Source organism: Gambusia affinis, linkage group LG01 (genome assembly GCF_019740435.1).
Source record: "Gambusia affinis linkage group LG01, SWU_Gaff_1.0, whole genome shotgun sequence".
In the NCBI taxonomy this organism is placed as follows: Eukaryota; Metazoa; Chordata; class Actinopteri; order Cyprinodontiformes; family Poeciliidae; genus Gambusia; species Gambusia affinis.
In genome coordinates, this window is record NC_057868.1 from 15,847,442 (window position 1) to 15,868,973 (window position 21,532).

General features: G+C 42.6%; 2 protein-coding genes across 2 annotated transcripts; one reads left to right on the forward strand and one right to left on the reverse strand.

Annotated features, from left to right (window-relative positions):
- The first annotated feature begins 4,182 nt into the window (after nucleotides 1-4,182).
- On the forward strand, nucleotides 4,183-13,196 carry LOC122822143 (polyhomeotic-like protein 2). Its single transcript, XM_044100628.1, has 7 exons — nucleotides 4,183-5,039; nucleotides 7,800-7,965; nucleotides 8,317-8,395; nucleotides 8,774-8,885; nucleotides 9,144-9,267; nucleotides 9,652-9,865; nucleotides 11,200-13,196. Exons 2-7 carry the CDS (start codon nucleotides 7,825-7,827, stop codon nucleotides 11,352-11,354), a joined length of 825 nt encoding a protein of 274 aa, XP_043956563.1. The 5' UTR covers nucleotides 4,183-5,039; nucleotides 7,800-7,824; the 3' UTR covers nucleotides 11,355-13,196.
- Nucleotides 13,197-13,662: 466 nt separating this feature from the next.
- On the reverse strand, nucleotides 13,663-21,401 carry LOC122822219 (uncharacterized protein KIAA2013 homolog). Its single transcript, XM_044100743.1, has 3 exons — nucleotides 19,908-21,401; nucleotides 18,041-18,894; nucleotides 13,663-15,792 (listed from the first exon to the last, which is right to left on the reverse strand). Exons 1-3 carry the CDS (start codon nucleotides 20,863-20,865, stop codon nucleotides 15,742-15,744), a joined length of 1,863 nt encoding a protein of 620 aa, XP_043956678.1. The 5' UTR covers nucleotides 20,866-21,401; the 3' UTR covers nucleotides 13,663-15,741.
- Between the last annotated feature and the right edge of the window lie 131 nt (nucleotides 21,402-21,532).

A 21,532-nucleotide genomic window follows, 5' to 3' on the forward strand; every position in this document is an offset into this window, starting at 1 on the left:
TAGCAGACAGATCTCACTGATTCACTTCCATGTATTTCTGAAAAATTTCAGACCTTGGCACACACTTTTTTTATCTCATCGCTGTTAATACTGTGAGTGAGGTAGAGATATGAATGGCGGGACTATGTGAGACGACAAATAGCCCTCTCATATGCTTCAAACGGTTTTCGAATATGTATTACGGTTCCCGAACGGGAAACAGTTTTTTGCAATGCTTTTTTTAGTCAAACTGGCTGGCTCAAACAGAGAATTGTCTCCCCCTGATGTCTCACTCACAGCTGGGCAAGAGGATTATTTACCATGGCAACGGAACCCAGAGCAGGGAGAGCTGCTTAGGACTACAAATACGCATCACTGTAGTTCTAACTACTAGTTCAGTTAAAACAGAGGAGGACTGAGCTGGCCTTTAGAACAACTTGCTGCTATGGGCTGTATATAACTCATTTAACCCTGTCACTGTTACACATGGGATGAGTCTAGCCCTTTGAAATGAAGCTTACTGAAAATTTCAAAATAAAAGCCCTTGAAAATTTTTACATCAGGTCATTGCTTTTTTGAGCGTTATATGACTGATTTAATCCAATGACTGTTACACATGGGATGACTTTGACCCTTTCAAATGAAGCTAAACAAAAATTTCAAAATAAAAGCTTTGGCAATTTTTACATCATGTAATTGCTCTTTTTGGGTTTATGTGACTGATTTAATCCAATGACTGTTACACATGGGATGACTTTGACCCTTTCAAATGAAGCTTAACAAAAATTTCAAAATAAAAGCCTTGGGAATTTTTACATCATGTAATTGCTCTTTTTGGCTTTATGTGACTGGTTTATCCAAAGCACTCTTACACATTGGATTAGTGTGGGCATTTAATATGAAGCTTACTGCAAATTTCAAAATAAAAGCCTCAAAATGCCCCTCTGGACAGTGCACCGCCGAGGCGTGTGCAGTGATATCATTCTGCATTATCTGTTTATCCGAGTTAGGAACTGCCTTGCAGCAAGGCAGTTGATTAGCATTAGCCTTTTAGCTTAAATAAGCTATTTTCTATTTTTCAGACTTATTAGCCATGTTTAGTATACTTAATGGAGTAAGTAAATGACAGTAAACATTCTAATGATACCCCACATGCTACTGAAAGTATTTATGCTTACATTAGCATATTTGCTCATTTTAGCTAATACACTTACTTTATCATACTGAATGTTGCATGTCCAGCTTACTTAACATTCTTGTGATTCTCCACATGCTATTGATTACATTGCAGCTTTCTTTAGCATTGATGCTAATTCTTAGCATCACAACGCTGGGTCCAAATCGACGGGCACACTTTGGCAGGCCCCAGTTAAATTTCTTCAGGAATTTTCTAGTTCTTTCTGTTGTTTTCAGTGAACAACACTGCCCCCTGGATGCTGAATGTGGTATTTTTTTGTTTGCTACAAATTGGTGCTATTACAATTATATTGAATTTATATGACCCGTAGTTCACCTTCCTTTCAGAAACTTGTAGCTTTGGTGATCTTCGTCCTTTGGGAAGTTATTTTGTCAGCAAAACGGTTTTTATTAAAAAATGCAACTCATAGAAACAAAACAAATGTATGTGTTTTATAAAAGCTGCCATAACAAATTTACGGCTGATCCAGAGATCAAGAACCTAAGGCATTACAAAAACAACAAAAACCCTGCTCCTCATAATGATCAGATGGTGTCAAATAAAATGTGTCAAAGACCGAAGAACTGCTGATGAAGTCCACTAAAGGAAAACGAAGAGGCCGGTGTAACATCACTTGATCCCGTTTTTTATAACTAAGACATCAGAGCTCAGTAAGTGCGTACTTCTGGATTAACTTTGTAATTAGACAACTACCTGCACGGCTCACAATCGCCGTCCGCGGAGCGCTGCGCCTCCGGTGCCACTCTCCTCCTTTTCCTCAGCAGTCTTCTCTTCAGAGACGCAGAGGACACAGTCCCAGGCGCGAAACACTGCTTTTTCATCAGGTCCAGCGTTGACGACATGGGACCGTTTCCTCCAGCTGAGCCTCCAGTCAGATTCGCTTCCTTAGGCGAGTTTACGACCGGAGAGCGCCTCCCTGTCAGCTTGCGGCTCAGGTCCAACATGCGGCTGAGCGGCAGGAACACACAGCTTACCGTGTTCGGTTCACTACAACAGCAGATCACTATCACAAGGCATTATTCAACGGCACAATGAAAATGCACTAAACATCACTCATCAGGTGATGTTTGTAACCGCGGTTATTATTTCTTATTTAATCACCACTTTCATCGTCAGTAGTGCAACATGTCCATCCACGTTCTCTGACATTAAATGGTTCGTTAGCTATTTTGTTTATTTATGTATTATTATTATTATTATTATTATTATTATTATTATTATTATTATTATTTATTACTTTACTACCGTTAATATTAGTAGTAGTAGTAGTAGTGGAATAGGCCTATTTTAGTTACTTTAATTTAATCAGTTTTTATACACTGACACAATTCTAATAAAAACGTTACATTTCAAATGTTGAGTTATATATAAAAATATATAAATTAAACTAAACAAATTGAAAAAGTGGCGAGTTAATATCATTTCATGCAGGTCTTTCTTTCTTTTTTTTTTATGATTTGCTCAGTGTATTAAAGAAATAAAATGGACAGTAATTAATAGCCCATAAATTGGAGTTATACTGGTCACAAAATAATCTAAAAATGATTTAGATGACTTTTTAGAATTGTCTAAAAGAATTGCTTATTTATAGCAATGTACAACAACAATTGATTCTCTAATTGGGCGTGTGTTTACAACTGCAGTCGTGTGTGGCCAGGCTCTGATGAGTTTGAACCGATTTGAAATAGTAAAACCAGGGCTGCCATGCTCCCAAGGTAGAAGGCTTCTGCTCCTGGTTGCAAATATCCAGTACCTTTCAGACATCATATCTTGAATGGATTTGTTATTCTTAACAGAGTTTGGCTTCAGCTGCAAGAAATGCCTCTACTTTCTCAAGCTGAAAGTCTGAAGCTGTACCAAGAAACAGATTTTGTGTGTCTGACTTTGTCAAACAATCCATTCGCATGTGGGGTATTTTGTTGTGTGTGTGTGTGTTTTTGTTTTGTTTTGTTTTGTGGGGGTTTATGTGTGTATGTGTGTGGCGGCACGGGTGTCTTCTTTGTTCTTTGTATCATAACGAATCTAAAATTAATCAAAATAATTTAAAAAAAACAATCCATTTGTCCGTCCACTGTCTGAACCAGCGGTCACTGAGCAAGATGCAGCGTACATCCTAGGTTCCCCAGGACAACACAGAGACACACAGGACACCATGCACACACACTCACACCTTAGGACAATTCATGGACTAATGGACCTAAAGGTCATGGTTTTTGGACTGTGGCATCAAGCCGCAGTACCCGGGAGAATGCATGCATGCAGGAGAACATGGAACCCACCTGGAGAAAGACTCCAATCGGGGATTTGAATCCACAATGCACCCAAGACAACAGGGTGACCATGCACCTGCTTCACTGTGCAGCCCTGTCAAAGAATCAGTTTGTGGGTGTTTTCTAGAGCTGCTCTGTTTTTTTGTCCTGTGGGTCTTTGTGCTTGGTTGGTTGGGGTTTTGCTTCTGCTTGTTTTTGTTGAATGAAAATAACTTAACTGTTGTTTCAACTAACATAACAAGACTACATTTGTCATGAGATGAAGGACCCAAATACCTCTGACAAACAGTGTACCAGACAAGGTGCAGCTGTCTTATACAATAGAGCGCATCACCCCAGTTCTAAAAACCTTCCACTGGCTCTCTATAGCTCAGAGAATAGACTTTAAAATTCTTCTCTTGGTTGATAAATCACTGAATGGCTTGGCATCAAAATACATTAAAGATCTGTAGTCGCATCAACTTTCCAGAGAACTCAGGTCTTGTGGTTCCAGTCTACTCTGCTTCACCAGAACCAAACATGGACAAGTAAGATTTAGTTTTTATGCTCTTTTAATCTGAAGAAAAAAAAAAAACTTCTAGAAAACTGCTGAGACCCTGAGTTAGAGTTATCTTTGAATCATAATAACTGGAATGACTAGTAGACTAATGCATGATTATTAGTGGATGTTATATAGGTACTTCAAATTATTTTTGTCACTTCCATTTAATGGTTTTTGTTTGTTTCCTGTTATGTTTTTATCATCTGACTCCTTATGTTGCTGCTAATATCGATCTGCTTGCTGCTTCATAGCCTGTACTGTACACTAACTTGGCCAGATGTTTGACCCTGGATTCTTCTTCTGAGGCAACCACTAGAGAAGGAGGGACCGGGGTTCGAACCGGCAACGTCTCTTTACAAAATGTTGTCTTTAAATCAAACAAACACACAAAAAAACAACCAAAAAAATAAAATGCATTTCCGGAGCTCCACACATTTCCATAACTGATGTGATCCCAGTTGGCTGTAGCAGCGCTCATTAATCAGTTGGAGATCAGTTCTTTAGGCAAGCTGTTGGTGAACATGGGGAATATCAAAATAAACGCGCTTTTGATCCCAGGTTGAAGTGATTTTAGCGCCTTTCCGAGAAGCTCACCAGCGTCCACAGACACCGTGCGGGGACTCTCTTCAGAGTAAGGGTGGACAGTAGACGAACGTCCTGCTGCAACCGCCGGCCAAAACAACGGAGCGTGCTTTTAATTTGACGGTTGTTGGCGGAAACTATGCGCGTTCACATTCCGACTTGATCAGTTTGGAGATGAGTTGTAATGGATGTTGATATCGCCGTTTGAAAGTACAGCGTGGGACCGCGGTGAAAAGATGAGGCAGTCGGTAACGTCGTTGTTGCCGGTGTAACGAGGCGGTTCTGCTCGCTTTATGCGGTGAATATTTACCGGCGAGGGTTCCAGCTGGCTGGCCGGTGTTCCTCCCAGCGGCGGGAGCGGAGCAGTTGTTCAGCTTGGAGCCGCTGAACAAAGAGCTTTTCTTCCCCGGACCATTGTTACCGTGCAGGGCGCCTGAAACTGATTCCGAACTGGTTTCGGACGGTTAAAGTAAGCCAACTGTTAGCTTCAGTCCTACAGGCGCGTGTTGGTGAAATGACTTTAGCCTGGTGTACTTTTAACCAACACACGATAAGAAGGCTACATGTTTGTTGCCCAACACTGATTTCTGCTCCCAACTAACTGGATTAATGTCGCCCGCACGTCAATTTAGATTTACTTTGTGCGATTTAGAGTGAGTTAGAAACTTCCGACGCGCTCGGTGGAGTTCAAGCATGAGTGTAAACAAACTGCTCTCTCCAAGGGGAACCTAAACGTAACCAGGAGAGGAAATGTTCCCTGATAATATACGCTTTTATTTATTCCATTTTTAAGGCTTCCTTGTTGTTGAATGCCAAACAACAGCCGCTGGTCACCACAGCCTGCTGCTTTGTAGGAATAGAGCGCCAAACTCTACTCTAAAATTGTTCAGTTTATTTTCGTACTGCTGTTTGTACAGAAACAGCAGAACAAATGTTTAACACACTAGAGGACTGGATATGACATTATAGTCTCCTTCATGTAGCGGCTGTATATCTGCTGAAGAGGTGAAGCTGTAGTACTTCACTATTGTTGAAGAAGTTTCTCTTTTTTAAAGTAGATGGAAGTAGATAGAGTTAAATCTGCTTGAATAGTGTAGTGTCAAATGTTTCAATCCTTGAGTTTATTATTACTATGTTTTGTCTGAAGGATATTGTGGACTGATTAAAAGTGGGTAAGACAAACTGACAGGTCTTCAGAAAGCCTTGAGAAGTGTTATTCTGTAAAGGAAGATGACCGTTCAGACCGATCTTGGCTCTGGTTCTGCTGGAGGTTTTATACATGTTAAGTGGAGTTGTTCCTTTGAGGTATTGCTGCAGAGTTAGTGTCTGGATTAAATCCATCTTTACCAAAAGGCCTTTAAACTGAATTTGTCTGCATTATGTTAGAACTGGGATGCATGTTCTAGCCTGTTTACAGGCTAGAATCTGTTTGCATGCTTGTATTGTATTAAATTAGACATTTCTGTAAGTTAATTGGTTCTGTTTGTTTTTATGAAGAGATTTCCTGTGAATTTGTCGCTTTATAAATAAGCAGAAGTGAATTGATCAAGAAAGTACTGAAACAATATGGCTGCTTGAAAGCAGAATACAGTTGATAAGGCATAGATGAATACTTTCTGATGAATCTGTTTATCTGATAAATAAAAATGTTATATTTAAAATAAAATTTGTTGTCAGCCATGAGAGTAACCTTGTGTTGTTTTTTGAAATAATATTGACATTGATAAAAGTAAAAAAGTATGAACTGTCAGATATTTCAAGGTTGATACATTTCTTTCTATCTATCTAATCTGAAATTTACAGTAATGATGTAGAATATTATCTGCTTACCTTTATTTTAAAAATAGACTTGTCACTGCGAACTATTCCTACTTCTATGAAAATAATTTCCTTAGGTAAAAAAACAATACAGATTAAGATCTTGCTGAATTTTACATAGGCTTTAAACGCTTATTGAGCAAAATATGACCATTTTTGATCTGTAACAAGTATGACAAACTGGCATTAGCTGCTTGGGTACAGCCTACAGTTATCTGGTGAACACACATGCTTGTTAGCTGTAGAATTGAAAACTGCAATGCCTTAATAATAGTGCTGGGTGCTCCTTTAGTTTCCACACCATGACTGTCTCAGTTTTCTTAGAAGGAGGGGAACGGCATTGGGACCCGATGACGTACTCCTGGAGGCATGGGAGTTTATGATTTGGTTGTTGCAACAAAATCTTGAAGACTGAGAAATGGAGGGAAGGTGTTCTGGTGTCGGTTATTGAGAAGAAGTATAGAATTGTGACAAGTATGGAGGAAATACACAAATGGGTTTTCCTCCATACCTCCAGGGGAAAAAACTCCAGGTTTGGAATTTTTCATACCTGGAGTTGTACGAAAAACGACTCCAGGTATGAATTTGTTTTTTTATACAACTCCAGGTATGAGCTGTATGAAAAACAACTTGTGAAGCTGTGGAAAAGATTAGCAGAAGCCAGACTTGGGTCAGAAGTGAGCAGCAGAACAGTTTCATGCCAGAATTACAGATGCAAGTTTTTACTTGAAAGATGCTGATGGAGTGTACAGAAAAGGCCAGCGAGACCTGCACTGTGTATTTCTAGATTTCAAGAAAACTAAATCTAGTTTGACAAGGTTCAAGGCTCTGTGGATTATGATGTATGCAGATGACATTTTGATTTGGAGTTAAAGCAGAGAACAGGTAGAGAAAACGATGGAGGTGGAGTTATGAACTGGAAAAGAGAGAAAAGATGATTCCTCTTTCACTCTTCACTCAGGTCCGGTTTGGACACGTTCAGGGGAGAGACAGTTGGAGTGAAGGTACAGGAGAAGACGGGACTAAATGGAGACATATGATTGGCTGTGGTGACCTGAAGAAAAAAAAACCTGAAAGAAAAGATGGAGAAACCTTTAACTGTATCTAGATACCAATACCTAGATCCATCTGTCTGCTTTTGGAACGTTCTGTGCCTCTGTAGATATGGTGGTAGAGATGTTTCATGTAACTTCGATTCCAGTCCTCCCAGCTGATTTCGGGTTTTAAGCTGGACTTTTCCCAATGTTGCTTCTTGCTTATTATCTGAAGATGCTCAGGTGTGTCTGAAGGGCAACATTTAAAAAGGAATGATCCTGGTTCATCAGCCACCGGACTCATTGACTCTGCTGTATTTCTATATTTGAACACTCTTTCAGATTCATGCGGTTGTACTTTGCTGTTGTGTTGACAGGTTTGGGGCGGCCTGTGCTCCAGTCATGACCTCTGGGAATGGGAGCACTGACAGCAGCCAGCACAATGGAGACAGCAAAACAGCTCAGCAGGCCATAGACAATTCCCACATCCTGACGCACCTGATCGAAGGCTTCGTTATCCAGGAAGGTGCCGAGCCGTTCCCTGTGAGTACCGGGTCGTGCATTGGTCTGTTGGGGAATATCAGCAGTAACAGAGATTTGGGAACCTTTTCTGACATGCAGCTTCACAGCTAAAGTCATTTCTGACATGCAGTAATGAAGGCTGGCTTGATTAGGGGCAAGTCTTTATTTCCAAATGTCATTGGTGGTAATCCTTCAGGGAATTTTTCTTGTTTTGATGCCTCAGAATGCTTTAATCTTCTTTAGATATGCAAAGCTCTTTTTGTTTCAACAATCTAATGCTATTAGCACCGTCTTAAGCTGAGCTCATGCCAGCAGTTCACTATACTTGGCATTTTTATCAATCAGGTGAATCAATACATTTCTTTTCTGTAGGTGGAGCGTCCATCTTTTTCTATAGAGAGCCTCCGGAGACGGGCAGCAGATTCAAAGATGGATGGCCTATCTTCCAAGGGTAAACGTTTTTCTTTGTTTTTGTTTTTAGATCAGTAGTAAAGTTCATTTTCCATCTGACCGTCCGTCCAGACAGACAGACAGACAGACGGGTGTACAGGTATAGCCAACAAATCCGTATTCTAAGAAAACGTCTGTGGAATACATCAGGGAGATGTGCTGGTAACTGTGAGTTCTTCATCCTTGAACTGCAGTTTTGTTCTCCAGTTGTGCTGCACAATGTAAGTAACAGTGAATTGGAATAGAGTTGTTGAAAAGTGTCTTTCCTTGCTTTTCTCCTTGTTTTTCCTCATCTCAAGAAGAGTCTTCCAGTTCAAGAGAAGGAAAACTGGGGAGTCATCCGACAGTGACTTTGTGTGCTGTTTGTGTGTCCTCTCAGAGCTAAAGGCCCAGCAGGAGCCCATGTTGACCTGTGAACTTTGCGGTAAGGTGGACTTTGCCTACATCTTCAAAAGATCCAAGAGGTTCTGCTCCACAGTGTGTGCTAAACGGTGAGTCCGATTTATTTTTCTTTCTGAGGTTTTTTTTTTTTTTTTTTTTTGCTCTGATTCGGATCTATCCACAATTATCCAAATAAAATCTCAACTTTATTGGGGAGTTCTGGCAAACATTGAGTCATAAACATACAACTGTAAGGTCAAAATGACCTTATTTGAACCCTACTAGTCATACTATTACTACAAAAAAAAAAAGTTTTATGACTCTGTTAACTTAGATCTTTTTTTCAATATTCTCAAATATTCCTGTAGCTACAATGTGGGATGCACAAAGAGAATGGGTCTCTTCCCGAACCGCAGAACCAGCCTAGAGAACCTGAAGAGACGACCGTTGAATGGGAATTACAAAAACAGCAGCTTGGACTCTAAAAAGAAGGTGAGACATTTTATTTGACATGTTGCCGTGTGACTGGCAACCCTCCTGACCCCATTGGGGACAAGGGTGAACTGAAAATGGATGGATGGATGGATGGATATATATATATATATGTATATATATATATACATATTGTCTGTGGAACTGTCTGCACACGCTGCTCAACGTACTAATGACGGAGAAACAACTCACCTTTCCAGGAAAACTGTTTATCCGCTGCTATCTGCTGTTGGCCTTGCTAACTAGCCTTAGCATTCACAGCAGGCTCTGACATGGCAGAGAAGCTACTGTTAGCTTCGGACAAACTGTCTACTCTGAAGCTGACCTCTGGTTTTGGTTCACGGTTCAAATGTTGGAATGAGCTGATTTCCACGTTTCTGTCAGATTGCTCCCTCTGCTGGTCACACTGTTCACCCTGCACACGGAGAGTCCAGTCAGTGTTCAGATCTGTCCGGCTATAGAAGAGTCCCGTCACCCCCCCTGTCTGCGGCCCCTCGGGTTCCTGCGGTGCAGACCCCCGACCTCCCGCCGCACCCACACAGCGATCCGGGTCAGTGGAACATCCAGGACGTCTATGGGTTCATATCCTCCCTGCCAGGTGGGTGCGGCACGCTGATCCTTCGGCATGATGACAGGTTTTGCTCCGGTTAGAAGAATTGCTGTGCAACAATTAAGTTCGGTCATATTTTTTATTAAACTAAAACTTGTGCGCACAAATTTGAGTTTATTGAAGATTTTCTTGACTGTAGCAGAGACAGAGTTATACTTACAGGTTCAAATATACGGGGGTATTTAGTCAGCCAATAATTGTGCAAGTTCTCAGAGAGGCCTGTAATTGACATCGTAGGTAGACCTCAACCATGAGAGACAAAATGAGAAAACCTAAGTAGAAAATCACATTGTCTGGATTTTTAAGAATTTATTTGCAAATTATGGTGGAATAAGTATTTGGTCAATAACAAACAAGCAAGATTTCTGTAACTTCTTCTTTAAGAGGCTCCTCTATCCTCCACTCCTTACCTTTAGAAATGACACCTGTTTGAACTTATCAGTATAAAAGACACATGTACACAACCTCAAGTTGTTTGTGTTGCGTCGTTGACTTTACAGCAAACCCTCACAGCAAAGGTCCATGAAGCCACAGTAGACAGAAAAAACTCCCCTATAACAGGAAGAAACCTCCAGCTGAATCAGAACTGGGCTCAGTTCAAGTGGCCAGAAGCAGCCAGAGGTTTGAGAAGATGGAGCAGAATGCACATCAAGAAACAGATCAACTAGTTTTGAAGTCGTTTTCTTTGTTAATGTAAAGTAGGAAGTCATTAGCAGGCGAGGGAGAATCTTTAGCTCCTGAAAGCATCATCTCAGCTCATGCTTTCCTTCAGGAAGACCCTCTATGAAAAGAAAAACAGAAAAACATAAAGCTAACAGTTAAAATTACAGCACACATTGCAAATTGTAGAGTAGTAGAACAAGAAAGTTCCAGAGCGATGGAAAAGATGTCCTCTAGCAACTTAAACCATGTCAGGTTCAAACGGGCCACTGTAGATAGAAAAAAGGAGTAAATTTCAGCAAAAAAAAAATTGAAAAAAAAAAGAAATTAGGATCTCAGGAATTTTCTACAAAACAAGGACATTTCTGAGCTTGAAAAAAACTAAAATATTTAGTTCGATCTCAGAAATCCTCTAGAATTTTTTTTTAGAAATTTCTGAGTTTCAAAATAAGAAAATGTTCAACATTTTTTCTTGAAAAAAGATTGAAATTAATTGTAAAATTTCAGAGGTTTTTGGCAGAAATCAACAGATCGACGTTTTTTCCCCCCCTATCTACAATGGCCCTAATAAGCCTCTGTGTTTCACAGCTGAACAGACACAGGTGAATGAAAAGCGCTACATCGCACCCTGACATGACGGTTGTCATTGTTGTTGGTCGCAGGCTGTCTGGAGATTGCAGAGGAGTTCCGCTCTCAGGAGATTGACGGGCAGGCTCTGCTTCTGCTGAAGGAGGACCACCTCATGGGAACCATGAACATCAAACTGGGCCCAGCTCTGAAAATCTTCGCTCAGATCAGCATGCTCAAAGACTCGTAGCTCGTCTCTGTTACTGCCCGGACACAGCAGGCCTGCTCAGGAGCTTCACATATCCGTCATGACCTCAAAGACTCTCTCAGTGTTTCCTCGTCTCACCTCTTACACGTTCACACTACTTCAGGGACTAAAGGCATTCTCTGCTGGAGACAGATGCTGGTTTCAAGAATCCACGTAGATTTGATGACCATCCAGAAGGTTCACTCCTTGCTTCAGGTCAGCAGCAGTATGATGTCTTCACTAAAGACACTTGCTTGATCAGAATCAGATCGGGACTTTCTCTGTGCTTTGTGTGCAAATGTACTAGCATGACTAATGGCTTAACCTGCACAAGTCACTTCCCTGTTAAACAGCAGAAAACTACTAAAGTAACGCTGCCTTCCACCGTGGGCTGATTACAGTGTACCAGTTAGAACCACCAGGTGGCGGTTGGACCGTCAGCCAGCTGTCAGTCCGGTCCCCGTGTCCCAGCCTGTGGACATGGTGGAGGACAAAGACGGTGGGGCATTTTCTCCCGGCTGTCTTGAGGTAATGTGTTTCCAGCTGTTTGATAATCATTGCTCTGTCCTGCTGTGTTCTCAGACAATGTGTTGTCATGCTCCATGACAACACGCTGGACATTCAGGAACAAAGTCTCTTCAATCACAGTCTGTGTTTTCTCACTGCTTTGTTAAAGTTGCTGTATGTAACTTTAGAACAAAAGTTGTTGTTTTTTTTGTTTGTTTTTTTTTACATATTTGCTGAAGCTGTCAGTATGCTTTGACAGTATGGTATGAGGCAATCTGTGAAAAAATGTTTGAACTCCTCTGCCTTTTCCCAGTGCTGTCTAGGAACAACCAATCAGAGCCAGGTCTCTCCCCACTTTGCTTTGTGCTAAGATGCAGCTCCTGTTCGGTCTAGTTAGCGTGACTATCAATGACGGTGGATAAACGGTTTTCCTGTAATAGCAAGTTGTTTCTCCACCGTTAACATGTTGAACAGCATTGATTGACAGCACTAAGACCCTCCTCCTGGCTGTGATTGGTTGCTTTTAACTGGGAGTGGTGCATTTCTGCAGAGGCAACTGCAGAGGCAACAGTCTCAGGGAAGAGATGGAGAAGATCTAACTTTTCACAGATTATCTCTCTCATACTGTATTTGAACAAATTCCCACATCTGGAAATATTCAGGTTCATTCTGGTTTCGCTCACAATCAGACGATGATGAATCTGACAGCTGTTTTCTGCTGCACTCTTAGAAACTGACCCACAGCTCAGAATGACACTGAACACTGTGACACACAAGCTGTGATTATTTGTTGTTGTATTGATTCTCTACTTCTCTGCATAATGACAGGAGAGCTACCAAAATTCTACGGTAGGACTAAAAACCTGAAGATTTAATGTGAAAATCCTTAAGTTCTGCTTTGCATCTGCTGTTTTGTCGATGAATGATCTGGCTGTAAATGTTCCGTTCGCTTCCTCCGGTGCTGCTCTGACTCAGAGCAAGAAACAGAATTTTTTTTTTTCCCCCCCAGGCAATTGTATGAAAGTCTATGCACACAAATGTGACTGCAATAAGTGCATGTGGGAGTGGAGAGATAAAGCTGCCAAAATCATGGCTTTATTTTGTGTATTCTCTCTTGTGTATGAGAGAATACACAAGAAGGAGGAGGGAAAAAAAGAAAAAAAAGACTGCCTGTTTGTTTGGTCATCAAGCCTTTACCAAAGTCATGTGGAACTGAAGCCAGAGATGCTCTGCTGACATACTGCTAGATGTGAATGGTGACGCTCTCCTCTAGAGTAGACTATGTTTCAGTCCTTGGACATGAACACACTTAAATAAAGTCAGTAGATTTGTTCTTTACATCTGACTTACTGTTTTTATTTTAATGGTGGTGAATATCTGCAGGAACTCTGGAGATTTGTCTAACACTACATTAACTTGCATGCAACTTTTCAGCAAGATGTAGAAGCCCATCTTAAATTAATAATTACTGAAGTGCTAGTTCTGCTGGCAGATTTTTCCCCCATGCCAAAAAATAACTCAGATTTTTGCAGCTGAATCTATAAATACCAAAGATGACAGTTTGACAGAAAATAACACTGGTTCTAGCCTGTATTTTAGGAGCTTTTTGAACCTAAATGACTCAGTTTTCACAGATTCTTATTAATGATTTATTAAAGATTCCTCTTGCTGCTTCTTTTTGCATCGTGAACATTTTACCTTTAACCTTTTTCGTCTGAGGGTTCCCATCAGCAAAGGATTAAACTATGTGCTAAAGAATCACATAGTTTAATGTTCTTTCTTGAAGAAAGTGACAATACAATGCCATATTTTAATAAGTGATTTATTCTCCCCAAAATAAACCCAAATCAAACTTTTAAGCACAAATACTTCAAATACAAAGCATTGGGATTATTGCAAATGTTCAATAAATTAACTTATTTCTTCATTCAGACATATTCAGTAGTTCACATTAAAGAAGAAATGAAAAACAAACCCATAAAGAGAAACGGAGCAAAAATAAATCACCCGGCAAGTGAAAACCGAAGGAAAAGGACCTAAAAATCAGAGTGAAGCCAAGTGGAACTTCCATGTGTGAACACAGGAATCAGTTTTAATGTTCTGGGAAGGGGGAAAAGCCCAAAGAAGATTTAATATACTCTGCGTTCCCAGAATAATCTATTTCACAAATACAGCGAGGAAGCTGTCCATCAGGGTCCAGTTCCTAAGCGAGTCTGATGTTGGGGCTTAAATCCAGACTAGAGGTCAGGAAACCTGAGCGACACGTTCAGAGAAACCTCCAGAGCTCGAGTAAAACTAGACAAACCAGGCAGAACATGACTTGTGAAAGCTGGTGCTGGTTAGATGTTATGAGAAATGCTGAAAAATGAGAAGTAGAGATGGTAAACTGGAGAAAGGTTACATGCTTCAGGTTCAAAGAAAATGATGGAAAAGGCTAAATACGAGCTAACGAGCCATCAGAGGACGGACTTTGTTAGCATGAGAAGCTAAACACAGCGGCTGCCAGTCAACCAAAGGAAGGAGTCGTGTTCACCGACTTCCACAGTCTTGCCTGGGATTCTCCGTCAGAGTCCTGCTTGAAGCACAGAACTACAGCCACAATTCGTCTAGAACTCACCACAGTCACATTTCTTCACATTTTCTCAGCCAGAACCAGATTTTCACTTTTTCTCTCTCTGGAGAAATCTTAAGTCACTCTTCTGCTGTGGTGTAGTTTCACAATAGGCCTGAAAGTTATGCCACAAGTTGGTCATTATCATAACATGCATATTGTAAAGATGTGCAGTGCCAGATTGGATGATATTAAGTGCAGCAGCAAAGTGGTCATAAGGTGGACAAATCTCTGCCTCTTGGTTGATAGGTGAATTTGACCGACTGTTTCACTGACATGCCTCAGAAACGGGAACCGTGAAATAAATAAATGTACATCTGATTAACTATCTTATATTACAAGTGTGTATTTAAATTACTTAATGGCATATGTAATCATCTGATTAAGAGTTTATTTATTTTATGGTGAATTTATTTAATGACTTAATGTATTAATTTTGTCCTTTTTAATCCTCCATAGACGTGCCTGATCCAGCCCTCCCTACATTTGATCAACAGTCCTTTGTCGTGTCTGTAGTGTTTTACACAGAAAAATTATAATTACATATACCAACTTGACAAACAATTAATTCAAAATCATATTTAGGCACTTTAACATCAGCATCAAACTATTTACCCTAATATTTTTTGTTATACTAAAACCAGAAAGATAACTTGGCTTTTAAATATTTTTTTCTGCACAACGCCATTAAAAATCATGCCTGCTTATCACACTGAAGCTAGGTTTAAAGAAGTAAACGGTGAAAGGAAACCATTGCATGCTGCAATGGTCCTAATGAAATGTGTGAAAGGTAAACAGAAGACTGAAATTGCTGGTTTCCACCTGGATCGCCTGGCATAGATTCAGCTCTTCCTGTTTGACCTGGAGGCTCACACCACCACGTCTGAAACAATCAAGACGTTTTTTTTTTAAAGGCTTAATCTAGAGACTCTTCTACAGAAGACCGGTTTCATATTCAATTCTAACTCACAACTTGTGATTTTTTTCAAAAAAAACCCCACAATTTCAGTATACATATACTGAATACTCATGCAGAGTAAAACAAATTATTTTTATGAACGCTATTGTTAATTCCGGCCCTGTGGTTTGGTTTCCCAGCTGATTTCTGGGCAATATTCCGCCATGTTGGATGTTATTTTACATAAAACACAGCAGCTGAGTTGGACGTCAGAGGATTTAGAATCAGAACGAACAGCAAACGAACGAACCCACCCACCATGTCAATATGTCCACAACAACAACAGCAGCAGCAAACCTGCGCTGAAGCTACGGTTAAGCGACCTCAGAGGAGTCGCGGCAGTCGTCTTCTCTTTTGCTGGAGACCTGGTGGAGTCAGAGCGGAGTGTTAGAACAGGTGAGGCATGGCGGAAACTGTCTGCCCCCACCCCTGACTACACACAGACAGAATGGCAGAAGAGGAAGAGGAGGGGGAGGAGGAAGAGGAAAGGGTGTGAGCAGTAAAGAACCAAAGCCACAGGTTTGTTGTTAATTTAATTATGTGATTCAATATAAAACATTTTGAAAAAAGGCAGAAAAAAAAGAGCAGAAAGAGTCCAAGCAGAGAGACAGAGCAGTTCATGCATTCAGAGTCCAGCCCGTCTCAAGAGTGCGGCAGGTCCGCCCAGCTGCTTGGGACCACAGCTGGAAACAGCAACTGACAGCCAGAAGCATCTATGCAGGTCTACACCCTCCTCAGAGAGGAAACAGAAACCTGTGAAGGGCTCCAACATGTTGACCTCAACCTGCCTCCTGATGAATCCCAGAATCCTCTCTGAGGACGTTCCTCCAGATGACTCCCTGATCGCCAGGTTCTGATCCCTGATCACAGTCACTCAAGAGTTACGCTCAGAGTAGCTCAGTGATCACACTGAGCATCAACGGTGTGTGTGGGTGTGTGTGTGTGGGGCATTCGTGTCTAGTTTAGAGGTGAGGAACAAACAGATTTGTCTGCATTAAGACAATCAATATAGTTCTGGAAGAACTATATTTAGCTGTAATAATGATAATAAATTTCACATGTAGTGTTTCCAACATATAATGGAGTATTAGGGCCAGGCCAAGAATGCTTTTTCACTTCAAGAACATCGTATTACAAAAAGTCATATGACATGAAAGTCACGACAATACACGAATAAAGTAATAATACTAACAGAATGTGGTTGTATAGTAGAATGAAGTGGTCATTTTATGAGAATTTCTCCATGAAAAATGATCAAAAAATAAAATGGGGAATGTTAAGCAACTTGTGAAGTTATATTTTAGTATTGGTTTTACAAATGAAGAGATACTTAATCTTTAAACACATCAGAGTTAAACTATTATGAGCAGCAAGATTTTGAAACAATTCTGCAAACAGAGTATATTTTAAAGAAAGAATCGGGGACTGGCTGAGCTGCTTACGTTAGGTCGTAATAGTTATCAAAGCTTTTTTCTCATTAAAACAACTTTTTTAACTTTCATCTGCTAATGTTGCATCTTTATAATACCAATATTATGACTTTGTTGTAATTTGAAAAAAATTAAAAATTGGCCCCAACACTCCGTGGTCCCAACAAGGTTTTAGGTGTCTGATTCTGTGAAGTATATTTGCGCTTTTCACAAAGACTTGGACAGGACTCACTGGAGTAGGACTCTGTACTGGATTATAGAACCGATCAGCTGATTCTGGCACGAAGATGGGAATCAATCAGCCCAGTTAAAGATGATAACCGAACCCCAACCTGGTCTGGACAGATCTGCAGTAATGGAGGATTCTGATCCAGTCCATCCAAGCACTCAGACGTTCTAGTAATCTTTTGAACTGGTCTGGATCAACAGTTCCAAAACCTTCTCTGATAACTTTACTGCTGTTTTCCAACATTTTCAGTCCAGTTGTTCAACATGTCTGAATATCCTAAACTTTGGGGATGTAAAAAATTAGAGCTAGGAGTTCTAAGAAAAGAAAAGAAAAACCTCTCTCTGACGTGTTGCTTCAGAAAGTCTGGAGAACTACAAATGAGGACGTCTTTAAAACATTACAAGAACGTCTGATTGCTGGGAAGAAAAGAGCAGAAAAAGTGGGGTCGACCAGGACTACTGGATGTTCTGATTTACTCTGAAAACCATCAGATGATGACCTTCATAAAAATGTAACACGTCTTCCAACAAACTCAAACTGGCAGAGATGAACAGCAAAATATTGGCAAAGGAAAAGATTTCTTGTGCTTGTTGTCCTTCCACAGCGACCAACGTTTCTTTCCGATCCACGGCGGACGTGAAGAGAGCAGGAAGTGTGCTAACGAGATGCTGGAAGCCGGACGTGTAGCCGATCTTAGAAAAAAAGGATTCAGCTTGGATCGTTGCAGAGCACCAAGTCCTTCCACCCAGAACCAACGCTGACCAAATCACCTCTCAACAGAGGGGGATAAAAAGGAAAGTGTTTAAGGCTATGGCGCCCCGCTCTGGTGTTCACTCACACAAACTCATTTCAAACCAAGAGCCCCAAAGAGAGAGTGAGCAGAGAGAGAACACGCTGGACACAAACAAGAGAGCAGATCAGAGTGAAGTTGGCTTTTGTCAGCACCGTTTATACCTTGCTCCTGAAGAGAGGCTTGGCGCCGGGGCCACAGTACTCGTTGTAGATGAGTTTAAACAGGAAGAGGTGGAACAGGGTGATGAGCGACGCCACACTGAACCAGAACAGAAAGGGCAGGCCGGGGTATCTGTTTGCCATGTGCTCCTCGTGAGCCAGAATGGCCTTGAGGTGCAGCGTGTGGCGCAGGTCCTGCAGGTGGCGCAGGTCGGTGGAGATGTAGAGCAGCGGCGTGATGGGCTGGGTCACCATGACGGGGAACGTGTGGCCTTTGACCTCGGAGGTGAGCTCGACAGGCTCGTTGAGGCAGCCGGCCTCGCAGGCGTACAGCTTGACTGCCGCCTCCTGCTGCCGCACCGACAGGTGCAGGAAGGGCTTCCCCTCACCGTCCAGCAACACGGCCAGGTTGATCAGATCCTGGTTGTAGTGGATCCCCCGCAGGGCGTAGCTGTTGTGCAGCACGTCCGGGTCGGCCTGGAACTGGAGGTGGTTCTCTGTGAACTGGAGGCCGCCGAAGCTGAGCACCATGCCCTGCATGGCCCCGTGGGCGCCGGCGGCAACCAGCACCTTGCAGCCCCTCTTCTGCAGGGTTAGGGTCCACAGCGTGACCAGCTGCAAGATCTGAGCCGTGTTGCTCACACGCTCGGGCCACAGGTTCTCGGCGTGCATGGTGGCGTGGCCGCTGAAGCAGTGGTCGGCGTAGTTGAGGCTGGACACGAGGCGCGCGCGCTCCTCCGCGCTCGGCCGCTGGTCGAGCAGAGGGGCCGTGGAGGAGGACAGGATGTAGTAGAGGGTGTTGTTCACGGTGCGGCTGGATGGCGTGTTGGAGTCCGTAATCTTTCTCATTTCGATACCTGAATTCAACAGACAGAAGTTCATCTGGTCAGCAGCTGGGTTTCCGTTCCAAATGTTTGTTGATATTCTGCTTATGTCAACACAACAGAGCCTATTTCACAGGCTCATTACCTTATTTGAGATTTAACAGATGTACAAAAAATGTTTACTAGTATTTATTCATTTATTTTTTGGCTTGTTGATTTAAAACGCCCTGCGACAGACTGGCGATCTGTCCAGGGTGTACCCTGCCTCTCACCCAGAACGTTAGCTGGTGATAGGCCCCAACACCTCCCGACCCCACTAGGGACAAGGGTGTAAGAAAACGGATGGATGGATGCTTTTAAAACTATAGTTGTGTGATTAAGCATTGTCAACAATCTCTTCCAGTAGTACAGTTAACCAGTAATGTTTTTACAATTCCTGTCAAGGTAACATTTTTCAATGCAAAAAACACGAACTGCTGGTGGACCACCCTGGCACCCCGATCACCGAACTTAGCAAGTTCTCTGGGGGTGGCCCTGAGGAGTGCACTGATGAACTGGTCTTAATTTTCAGAGATTGGTGATCGGAAGACACTTAAATGTGAAGACGATCTTATCCACCTATCTTATCTACCTGAGCAAAGGTCTAAAAATCAACCACTGTCCTCTATTGTTCTGCTGTGAGAGAGGCTTGACTGACGGACCCACACACCAGGTCAGGTCTGTAGTTAACTGCCATCCCACAGTTGCCAACTCTGGGACTTTCTTTCTAAATATAGCAACATTTCAGACAAAAATATTTGAATGGCAGGTCAGGCTTTGTGAAGATTAGTGATCAGCCAGAAAACTGTAACTGGGGCACTTCTACTTGATTGTGCTATAAAATTGGACCATGTGTCTAAAATATATAAAACCTGAGCTCCTTTCAGAACTTCAGGAAACTTGGAAGGAGGGCATAAATGATTGAGTGATGGGCTGACAGTTTAGCATAGATCTGGATGATGTTTGGCTCAAAATAGTAAAAACACAAGAGTCAGAGAGCTGCTTACCTGAGCTAAAGAGGTCCATCCAGGCCTGCTGGTGTTTCTGAACCAGCTCCTTCACGTCAGCCCTCAGAAGTTCCTCCATCTCCTTCTTGGCACCATCCCTGAGGCTGCTGAAGGTCGCCTCCAGCTTCGAGGACTCGATGGGCTCTGAGGTCCAGACCACAGACAGGATGTTGTCCGAGTACTCGGATTTTGCAGCGACCTGGATCCTGTTCTTCAGCTTTCTGGTGACAACCACCACCAGCACGACCTGGCTGTTCTCCACCTGCACCGTCCCGGAGGACAGCTCCACCTCCCTGTCGTCGAGCGTGTCCACGCTGGATGAAAACCTGCTCCTCGATCCTGGGCTGCTGGGTGTTATGTCCACGTTAGCGACCCGATCTGAGGGGTTGTTGATGTGGATTCGTTGTAGGTACACATTGGGTCGGCTCCGGTGGGCGATGAACTCCTCTCGGATGGACACGCAGTCCAGAGCGGACTGCACAGCGGCCGGCGAGGCGCACCGGACCGAGAGCACTGCTCCCTTCCGGTACCCCAGCAAGTAAGCTTCAGCCTCGGCCCGTCTCCCCACAAGGTGGACGTTGACCCTCGGAGAGTGTTCGGTTTGGTGAACCGGGGCTGAGCCCGGCTGTGAAGACGAGGCCACCCACAACTTGTTGGCGTCCACATCGATGAGAATATGGCCGTTCCCCGTCACGAAAGGCGTGTCCAGCGGATCCGAGTGGGTGCTGTAGAGCCCCTCTCCCCGATCAGCTATGGACTTCCACTTGTGGATCTCACTCTGGAGGCACTCCCCCGCCGCACCTCCGGGCACAGCCGAACCGCCCAGGAACGTCCACCTGCGCTCTGCCCCCAGGTACCAGTAGAAGATGAGGAAGAGGAGCAGTCCGATGAGGACCCTTCGCGCCCAGCTACTCGACAACAAGCCCGGTAGACCCTTCAGTCTCTGCTGCAGCCACATTTTATGTTCAAACAACGGAAGCCCAGATGCGAGTCTGCGTGTAAACACGACACCCCGAGTGCTTACGGGTCGCTTTAAAGTCTTGCATTCATTTCAGGTGTCGGATTCTGTTCAGGAAGCTACATTTATGGTGTTAGCTCAGGTTCCGACAGGCAGAGATGAGTCTAAGGAGCTGCATTAACTTTAAGGTTCAGTTTCCTCAGCTGAAGGTAAACTGAAAGTGTTCCATTCAGTTTAGTTGTCAGGCTCCACCGGGGGGGGATAGCTTAGCTAAGTAGCTAGCACTGAGAACCAACTCAGTGGAACATTTCTTTCTCCCATCTTTTTAACTCTGACATTCTTCACCAAGTAAGCACGAAGCTCATCAAAATATCACGTCTAAAATATTTTAGTTGCGTTAGTTTCTCAACCCGAAAACAAATCACCTGACGTTGTAGTAGAGTCCAACGGCTGTCACTTCCGGTGGTCTCTTCTTCCTCTTTCTTCTTCTGTAGCTTTTTCTGGCAGTTTACATACATGGTGCATTACCGCCATCAACTGGACGGAGATGTAATTCAGAAATTCGTTTTATCCTATATATCTTCTAACCTTAAAAATAACTATATAATATACATACTTTAAATCTCACACACACACACATACATACATACTAAGTCCTCTCAACTAA

What these genes read in the sequence shown, in the direction of transcription:
- LOC122822143 (XM_044100628.1), top strand. Translation starts at nt 7,825, where the DNA reads ATGACCTCTGGGAATGGGAGCACTGACAGCAGCCAGCACAATGGAGAC. An exon ending in AAGGTGCCGAGCCGTTCCCT is followed by an intron (nt 7,966 to 8,316) that starts GTGAGTACCGGG and finishes TCTTTTCTGTAG; the next exon opens with GTGGAGCGTCCATCTTTTTC. An exon ending in TCCACAGTGTGTGCTAAACG is followed by an intron (nt 8,886 to 9,143) that starts GTGAGTCCGATT and finishes ATATTCCTGTAG; the next exon opens with CTACAATGTGGGATGCACAA.
- LOC122822219 (XM_044100743.1), bottom strand. Translation starts at nt 20,865, where the DNA reads ATGTGGCTGCAGCAGAGACTGAAGGGTCTACCGGGCTTGTTGTCGAGT. An exon ending in GATGGACCTCTTTAGCTCAG is followed by an intron (nt 18,895 to 19,907) that starts GTAAGCAGCTCT and finishes TGTTGAATTCAG; the next exon opens with GTATCGAAATGAGAAAGATT. An exon ending in AGCCTCTCTTCAGGAGCAAG is followed by an intron (nt 15,793 to 18,040) that starts GTATAAACGGTG and finishes TGACTCCACCAG; the next exon opens with GTCTCCAGCAAAAGAGAAGA.